Genomic DNA, 9,977 nt, shown 5'->3' with positions numbered 1-9,977 from the left:
TCTTTAACGACATGCTACCTTTTTCACAATAGACATTTTGACAGTAGGAAAAGCACAGGTGTAATAATTATTAATTGCTGATAATAAAATGATCGATGGCTGACTTACAGTACATTTAGCTGCTCCAGTTGCAGGGTCCTGGTATTGTGCATGCTGGCTCACTGTCACACTGTCACGGCTTACTGGGACACTTAATGTAACACCTGTGCCGTTCCTACTTTCACAAGTCAAAATGTCTGCTGTGAAATATGTCTTTGTTGACAGTTTCTGTGCTGTGCCACATAGCACCATATGGCCCTCAACTGTTTGTTCTTAGGGGCCATTTCAAGTAACTCTGTTATGAAAAACTGGGGAGTGTGTTAAACATAGTGAGCTAAACGGCTAGTGATTAAAAGCTTTGATTGAAATTCAATTTACAGAGGAATGGTCCCAGTGGTCCAAATTTGCAAATTACAAGGAAATCTGATTGACACGGAATGGGCCATAAGAAGTGGGTAACATTACCTTTAGATGAAGTGCTGCAGCTGAGAGCAGTTAGCAGCCGCTTCAGTCTTGACTTATAATCACGGTAATAGTTTAAGCTTATGCTACTGATTATAAACTTTATAAACTTCAGTTTAAACGCCAAAATGCAATTGTAAAAAAAAAAAGAATATCTGGAGAAGCATTCCCTGAAGAAAAACGCGTGGGATGTCTGTGAGCACTGATGCTGACTGACGTGATTTGGGACATATTGGATAAAACTCACCGATTTCAGTGTACTGGCTGAGTGGCGTGTCTGTCTACACAGAGAGCGTCTCACGTCCGTCTCACGCTCGTCTGGCGGAGTAGATAGACGTCTGTTTGAATCAATCAGCTGTCTACACAGGCCGCGTAATGGCTCGCGTTTTACTCACCTGCGCGTATAGGCGACCCGAAGCGTATTTTTACGCTCCAAATCTATTAAATTCTTCTTCTTTTTTTTTTTTTTTTTTTTTTTACGGTAATAACTACGGTGACTGTGTGTAGGGCTCTGAGTGATCTACACTCAACACTGTGCCTGAACGCATCCTGCGCAGACAGACAGAGGACTGAAGGTGCCGCTGCTGCTTCGCCGACGCGCTGCTCACGCTAGGCCTTCAGTGTAGACTGGGCGTTATGACTGCAGTGGGAGTGAATGGGGGCTTCAGAACACTTCTGCAGTAGCCTAGGCTTTAATGCCTTGCAGTATATATACAGCTGATCAGTGTGCAACAGTGAGGATTTGAAATGTGAATGGAATTTGCACTGCACACAGGTGCTGAGTTATAAATACAATGTAAGTGAACGAGCCTCCATAGACATTCATATATACTATATAACTAATAGTAAGGGCTGGGGGGGGTAGTAGTAGGGTTAGGGCTATAACAAGCTTCATACAGTTGATCAGTGTGGAATACTGAGCATTTTGAAATATGAATGGAGTTCATGCTGCAGTTAGAAATGCAATGGATGAGAGAAAAGTGACACCAGCCTTCAAAGAATTAGACATGATTTGATGTATGAATTGTTTATTGGTGGCATTAACACTTTAGGAAGAGGTGTGAATCAAGTGGCGTTAAAATATCCTGTTGTTCAAAGATGTCTTGTTAAATATGCAAATTACACACGTATCAATATATGAACAGTATATAAAGCATTAAAGGTTTTAAAGGTTAAGGGTGAGGGAAAAAATGCACAGAAGAAGAATGAGTGCACACCAATTAGAATGCTTCTAAGAGTTTACTTGTGATCAGTTCAGAGCTCAGTGAGACATTCATATCTTTTAGGTCAGCAGTAGGCCAATTGTAGAATTTCTAGCTTTTACATAAAACAGTGACTTTTGTATAACGTCAATAAATATTAGAGAGCAAAATCAATCAACCAATCAGTCCATCAATCTTTTAGTCTCATCAGTTCATTAAGTTGCTTGTTAACACTGCAGCTTTATAATCTACTCAAACAATTCCATCACCCAAGCTGAACCGCATTTTAATGAGCATCATTTCCCCCCCCCTCGTGTATCTTCCTGTGACTGTGACCTGCAGCTCCCTCAGGAGAGGAGCACTGAAATTAAACAACAGCTAAACAAGAAACTCACACACGTAATCCGCTTAAAACATTAAAGGCGGATTGTCAATAAATTCTGATAACAGCTGATACTTCCTCAGTGCATCAACATGTGAGCGAATCTCATTGCTCTCCTGCTTTGCTGCACAGTGCAGCTTCTTTGCACTGCAGTGGATTTGATGGTCAAATGTGATTCCATACTGCCATCTTGTGGTGACACAGAGCGCCACATTTGGTGATCTGCCGGCTGTGTCAGGAGAACATGTTATGGTATTACAAGGTTAAATGGTTTACTGATTTAAATTTGCAGTGTGACTGTTTACAGAATTAGCTGGCTATGGACACGTCACACGTTTTACTCTAATACTAAAAGCAGCCATGTGGATCTTAGTAATGGCTTTGATATGCAAAGCTGTAGACGCAAACACAACAAGTGGGCAATATAACATGGCAGGCCTCAAGACAAAACCCAGCGGTGGAAGGAGTATTCAGATCTTTTGCTTTAGTAAATGTAGCAATACTACAGTGTAAAAATATTTGGTTATAAAAAACAAAACTAGGAGTACTCATTATGCAGAATGGCCCATTTCAAAATCACATATATTATGTTGCATGTGGTAAAGGTGGAGCTAATTTTAATTACTTTATATAATTCATTAATATTTTGCACTCTTAATCTAAATCTGCAAAGTAACTAGTAATTTAATGCTGTCACATAAATGTAAAGGAGAAAAAAGTACAACATTTGCCTCCAAAATGTAGTGGAGTAGAAGTATAAAGTAGCATAAAATGGGAATATTACCTCAAAATTGTACTTAAGTACAATAGTAAATGTACTTAGTTCACCATACAGTCACCACTGCACACGGGTATGCTTATGGATGGATATATAGAAATCCATCATCCACAAACACATACACTTACACTGCGATCAATTTGTTGCATGCTTTTGAAATCAGAATCAGAAATACTTTATTGATCCCCGAGGGGAAACTCTTTAGTTACAGCTGCTCACTGTCACATCAGTGCACACAGGAATAGAAGTACTAAGCAAATCCACATATAATACGCTATAATACAGCTAAGATAAATTAAGTACAAAGTGGATATAAAGTATTAAAGCTAAAATAAGTGTAAGTATCAACGTGGATGTAGAGGTTGGTAAGTATGTACGGTATAATACAGTGTAATACAAGAAATAAGTAATAGTGCAATAATGAGTGCTGTCAAGTGTAGCAGATTAACCAGATTAGATAGTCGGATATTGCACAGCAGTAAGAGAAGTATGAATAAATATCAATAAACAGGGAATATTAAACTGAAAACAGACTATATTGCACAGCAGTATTAAACAGAGAATATTGCACAATATTTCAAGTATTGCAGTGATGTTAATGATCCAATGTCCAGTTTAATGACTTTGGTTCATATAGACTGACACTTAGAGGGAGAAGTTAAAGAGTTTGATGGCCACAGGCAGGAATGACTTCCTGTGGCGCTCTGTGGTGAGTCTTCTGCTGAAGGTGCTCCTTTGTTTGACCAGCACGTCATGGAGTGGGTGGGAGACACTGTCCAAGATGGCATGTAGTTTGGCCTCCACAGACTCATACAACATCCTCAGCAGGTCTCATCAATTCTGTGTCAATAATCTCAATGACTTTAGATATTTATCTGCTCGGCAAGATTGTAATTACTCGCGGCCTCTACCTCCTGCTATTGTCCGTTTGATTAGACCACTATTGATACTCCATGGGCTGTGAGGACAAATTATTGCACACATTATTTCACATTTCTGTGCAACTTTTCTGCTGAGACAAATGCTGTATTGGTCTCACTCACGCTGATATACCCTTGAATCGGCCACCTCGAGATCTGTTTTGATGCTGTGATAACTTTCTTTACCATGCTCCTTCAAACCAGATTCAGACTCGCTGTCCTGCGGGGAGAAGTAACAGGCTCCGCAATGTGACTCATCTTAGCAGTTTTTACACTGATGTAACTGATATCTCAGAGTGCCATACAGTCACGATACAGATACACTGTGACTGTAAGAGAAGATGTCTGGGTTACCGCAAACATTAAAAAGCATTGTGTCTGCAGTCAAAGTCACTCCAGAGACCATCAGCCATTGGGATTTCTGTAGTCTCTCAACTGTAAGAATGTGTGCTTTTAAGATATCAATTTGTACGTATTTGATGATGGTTTGACTCTGAAGTCATGACAGTGCACACACAGTGTTGCAGGCACTACATAAGGAACACACAGTACAGTAAGTCCATTTACAGTATTTTGTGATTGCTTGGGCTCCAATGAGTTTCCTTCCACAAAATCATGTTGAAATTTTACCTTGAAACACAAAATGATGTCCTTACTGTACATACAAAGTGCAAAACACCAAATAAATGCTCAGTCCTCAGAATAGTTTGAATGTTAAAAACATTTTCCAGGTAAGGATCATTGCAACATAATGTAGTGTAGCTGCAAGTGTATGATGAAATGTTATATGTGAAAACTGGCAGTAATATTCATATGCATTGGATACTGACAGGCGCTACGATGTTGTCAGCTGTACATTTATAGGAGAATGTGAGAACTGTGGGGATACAGTGCTACACATATTTAAAAGGTATGATCAAACACTTACTGCCTGACTGACCACCAGTCCATTTGTGATCAAAGCGGAACATGAAATATTTGCAACGGAGAGTTCTTGAGAAGGTCAAAACCTGCACCTTTGATTTGTGCCTTATCCCACTGATGATCTCTTTTTAAAGGGATTCCTGAATTTAAAGAGATTGATTCAGTTGAGGATCAGGATTTACAATGTGAGGATTATGGAGACTGGTAACATTAGAGCACTATTATTTCCATTCCTGTTGTCAACTTTGAGGCAACAAAGGTATTGACTTGAGGTTATATTGTCAGGCTGACTGATCTTCATAATCAAGGCTCCTGTTCATCCAGAGAGGAAAATCTAATTTCACTACATTGCTTGTGAGTTTACTCTAAAATCTTCTATGCTCCTGTGATGCTTGCTGGAATAAATGTATTTTTGTCCCATATGTCCCTGTTTGGATCTTATTTATGTATTTATTGTGTTATGTCAGGTAGTAGTGTTTAAACACATCGTTTACATTTGTTATACATGAAAGTAAGACTAAATTGTAATGTTACATTTTCTTATTGCTTTGTCGTGTTGGCACATACAGCACCGCTTAATGAAAGCCAGGAACCCTGCATGGCCCTGCATATGGTCAATCAGACTGACCAAAAACGCAAGCAACTACAAAGAATTAGTCCTTCCAGAAATCAACTGCAAAAAGTTTTTTTTAAATAATAAGAAATTTTGTTCATAGTTTACTCAAATAATGTACTTCAGGGTAAGGAAGTCATTAAAAAAATTCAGCTGTCTTTGCTTCCATCAACAAAGTGGAAAGTGGCCTGGTACATCTTTGAATTCACCCATAAAAACAAATTCCGTGTGTGTATGTGTGGGTATGTACTGTATGATGAACCCAGATCATCCTCTCAATGTATTCTGCTGACTCAGAGCTAATGAAGCTGCAGGGAAATAAGACTCACATTCTACGCCACTCCCACTGGGACACTGCTGCCCTAACATCTGCAACACACAAACACACACATTTACATGGCTGCAGGCTAGCCACTGCACTTCTAATTTAAATTGTGGATAATTATCAGCTTTTCATTCTGCTTTGTTAAATTATGATGCCATAATTTACAAACTAATGTCACATTTCCAATAATGCAATAAGTAAAATGTATAAAGAGCGTCAACAATACACACGTTAATCCTCTTTTATTGCTATCATTCATATTCATACACCAAATAAACATGCATAGTGTTACTATTTATTTACAACAGGTTAAGCATACTGATGCCTATATTATCATGGTACTACAGTATATGAATACATTTCACATGAAGATGCCCTAGGAACTGTGAGGTTGGTAGCCAACGTCACCTTGAGGCATTATTTCACACATCCCACAACAGGAAAAAAAGGGAAGTCCAACGGTAGCCATTTTCCATTTTTTTGTTGCCCAATGTTGCTGAAAAGTTGCTCCAAATGGGTCCCGGCAATGTTGCCCATAATGTTCTGTTTCATACCTTTGTTTCTGCGATGTATTCTCAACTTCTTCGGGTATTCATAACCATCTAAAATGCTGTCCATTCGCAGCAAACCAGCACTGATAATGTAGTTGCGACCATGGAGCCACTGGACAATTGATACTCTCTAGCCTTGTGTATGGATCAACTTCATCACTGGGTGACAAAACGTTCTATTTGCTTCCATTCTGACAGAAAGCTTGAATGGTTGCTCTTGTGGTTCTTTGGCTCCATATTGGCATTCACTTCTTGTACTAATCACTGAGAAGATAGCTATCAAAACTATGACCGTGGAGCTATATTGTATAAAACCTGACACTCTGTATTTTATCACATTAACCTTTTCAGTGGCTCAGTGCTCACTTCCGCAGAGCAGACGCAGCTCATTCGGAGACAAATGAACACTGTCACTGATCACTCATCCTTTCACAGAATAGGGTTCATAACTGAACTGAAAATGAGAACAGGGGTTTGAACATCCTGCACTTTTGGACCCAGATGACACCCCAAATCAAAGTTGCATCATTGCAATCAAAATACAGATCTAATCCGTTCAATGGCCTCAGCTGAGCATTTCATGATGATTCTCCTCCATCATATTAAACCATAACAAAATCAAGCAAAGCAGAAGAAACAGAAGTTACACTTGATAACCATGCAGGAAGACCAGAAACGAAAGAAAAATCCTACTTTTCTATTAGCATCAGGCAAGGAGTGCAATCCAAAAGCTTGGTAGTTGATAACATATTCAAAAATAGATTAAAACATGAGAAGCAATGCAGCTAAAATATGAGCATAAAGAGTTTAAAAGGCAATGAAATATAAATAGATTGCCATTAAGTTCAATAGACAGTGAATGATAGTTCTTAAAAATGGAATGGAATGAGTGAAAATATGTCCCAGCAATATTATACTATAAATAAATACTGCAATAAATAAACATGCATCTCTGTTGTTAAACTGAATCCTGTTTTCTATCTGAATTGTAAAGTGTCATGTTCATCTGCTCATTGACTGCATGCTATTTCAGAATTATCCAATGAATAACAAACGTGATATAAACATTTGAAAATGCACTTAAAATCTCCTAGTTGAGGAACTAAAGGGCAACCAAAAGGAACGGTAAAATCAAATTGGTATCTTTGGTTCTTTGGTTCACATCACTGGTAGCGAACATACTGTATCACAACACTCGATACTCACACAGCGGAAGATGACAACAGCCTAAAGAACTGAGGAGAGAAGTGATACCTCAAGCGTAGTATATGAAGGCATTTTTCCATTTGGATAATGCACAGATGATGACATCCTGTTGAAATATTTTGGCCATTTCATTCATATCCAAATCACTCTACAATGTCTAACACATCTGGGTCTGACTACTGCTTTATGCATTACAAATTCACAGGGAGAAACACTGCCAGCAGCCCATAAAGAGTGCTGCGTATATCACTGTTACATGGTACCGGTCTGTCTAGGTGTTGCTGTCCTGTATGGAGACCCAAAGTGTTCAATATGCAATAAATAAATAAAACATAATGAATAATCATATGAACAAAAAAAGTGACATTTATAAATGAACAAATAAATGGTGAAATAATGTAATTAATTATTAAAACATATCCCATTACTTTGAAATGTTATTTCATCATTATTTTATTTCATTATAAAAAAATTTATTTCAAAATGTTATTTTTTCAAAAGCCTGTTTTCATTTCATAACGTTTCATAACAATTGATGTTGCTTTTTTATTTCATAATGTAATTTTTTTAATGACTGTGCTGCCAGCTAGCTAGCTCCTCTTGGCTAGAGGAACCAACGAGCAAGACTGTCTTTTTAATCTTCACAGGACTGTGTCTTTCTCTATTGAACAGCTTTAGAATCATAAACACTAAATCTGATTTAGCCAACTAGCTAACACTGCTAACACTGTGTCCACAGTTTGATGCCAAGTAAATAATCCAAGCTCACAACCTATCCTAGCTGGTTAGGAAGGCAGCATAATATAGCCTTTTTAAACCAAATAAAAGAAGAGCTAAGCTACTGTGTCTTTGCATTGTTGTTGCTCAAGCTAACAGGAAATAGCTGGTTAATATTTGGTAATGTTAGCAGTTGTTGAGCCCTGCGAAGGGAGGCTTTATAGCATTATGAAATAATGAAATAAAAAGTGAGATGAAATAAAGTGTCACTGGTAAAAAAAAAAAAAAAATGCCCTTATGAAATAAAAACAGAGGTTTGAAAAATTACGTTCTAAAATAAAAAAATCCACAATGAAAAAAAAGTATGAAAATAAAAATGATGAAATAAAATGTTATAAAACAAGTTGAGTTTTAATAATGTATTGTTATTTATATATTCCACTCTATTTATGTATGTGATTATTCATTTCATAATGTCATATTTATGCCATATAGTTTATTATTCAACGTTCTGTAGTTTCATAGTGTTTCACAGGCCGCCTTCCTTGTGAAACTGCAGAACAGACGTGTGATGACAAGTGCCATAATACTGTTCATGGTGGCCAGATTTCCAGAATACAACTGAAGGGATCAAAGGCCACTACATTTATAGTGTCAATGAAAAAATAAATGCAGGCAAAGAGAGACAGCACTGCTTAGTGAATTAAAAATGACTCACAGAAGGACACAGAAGAAAGAGAGATTTCAACAGCGAGCGGAAATTATCGTCCTTGGGAGACTGGTTTATAGTTTTTAACACTCTCCATGTTGAGTTATTTTTCAAGCTCCCCTGTCTCCCCCTGTCCCTCTTCTTCCATCCATTATTTTCCTATGTCCCTCTAAATGTTGTATCTGCAGGCAGAAATGGAAAGTATCATTGATCAATCCATCACAACAGAGAATCAAAGTGGAGCGGGCATTTGCTCTCTCTCAGCAATGCTAGCAAATTCTGTCATAAAGCCTTAAATTACAGCTCCATCCTCTCAGTGTCAGACAGTAACTACCTGCACGCTGATACACTTAAAATTTATATACTGCAGCAAAAAAAATATGCAGACTGGCTATTTTGTCTTTGTAAGCAATGTTCTTTGATCAAATTGATCAAATCTCACCCAGTCAATGTCAGGTGGGCCTATTTTTTAATAAAACCAGCTGATTAAAATTTAAAGCAATGATTCGATTCAAGTACACATTAATATTTAAGAATGGCGCTGTAATCATAGGCATCGCTTTTTCCCAAAAACAACCCTCTATGAGTATGCTACTTCACTCATGAATCCAAATGTAGAAATTTTACACACTCGTCTCAAAACACACCTAAATAACATTTAATGTACATACATACGGTAAAATACACATCGTGTCTACATACACTCTCTGACTCACACTCTCTGGGACACATGCTGCACTTGAGCGAATGCTAAAAGTACAGATAATATGTCCAGTAGAGCAGGTTAACCATGACAAAAGAGAGGGGGAAGGTGACTCTGGAGTAGTTGTCTATGTGGTGGGGGTTCTCCACGTGACAGCAATTTATGGAGCGGAGTACTTTACGGAGGGTGACCAGAACAGTGAGGCACCAGTTGGTGGACTCTGGGGGCGACGCCTCGGGCTTAGGCTCACTGCCTGAGGGGCTGGAAGGGCTGACAGCGAGTTCTAGGGAGGCGGGAGATGGGGAAGAAGCAGGCTCCTTGCGTCTCTTTGCCCTGTTGGAGTGTCTGGAGATGGTGGTGAGGATGCCGTTCATTTCGTCGTCGAAGTCGTGCATGTGGTGGCCGTACTGCAGGAGTGTGAGAGCCACAGAAAGAAGGAGTTTTGA

General features: G+C 38.5%; 1 protein-coding gene across 5 annotated transcripts in view; it reads right to left on the bottom strand.

The window, feature by feature from the left end:
* Positions 1 to 5,870: 5,870 nt before the first annotated feature.
* The window catches only part of LOC122884726 (gamma-aminobutyric acid receptor subunit pi), a 47,780-nt gene continuing 43,673 nt past the window's right edge, over positions 5,871 to 9,977 (bottom strand). For 4 of the 5 annotated variants that reach the window (XM_044215016.1, XM_044215017.1, XM_044215019.1 and 1 more), the window contains one exon: positions 5,871 to 9,938. In XM_044215016.1, the coding sequence (XP_044070951.1) occupies positions 9,579 to 9,938 (360 nt within the window). In that variant the 3' untranslated portion in view covers positions 5,871 to 9,578. The remainder of the gene's footprint in view (positions 9,939 to 9,977) is intronic. The other variant, XM_044215021.1, reaches the window with a different exon arrangement.

This window comes from Siniperca chuatsi, linkage group LG11 (genome assembly GCF_020085105.1).
Source record: "Siniperca chuatsi isolate FFG_IHB_CAS linkage group LG11, ASM2008510v1, whole genome shotgun sequence".
Lineage (NCBI taxonomy): Eukaryota > Metazoa > Chordata > Actinopteri > Centrarchiformes > Sinipercidae > Siniperca > Siniperca chuatsi.
Note: the sequence above shows the minus strand (reverse complement) of the source record. Positions and strands in the feature narration are given on the sequence as shown.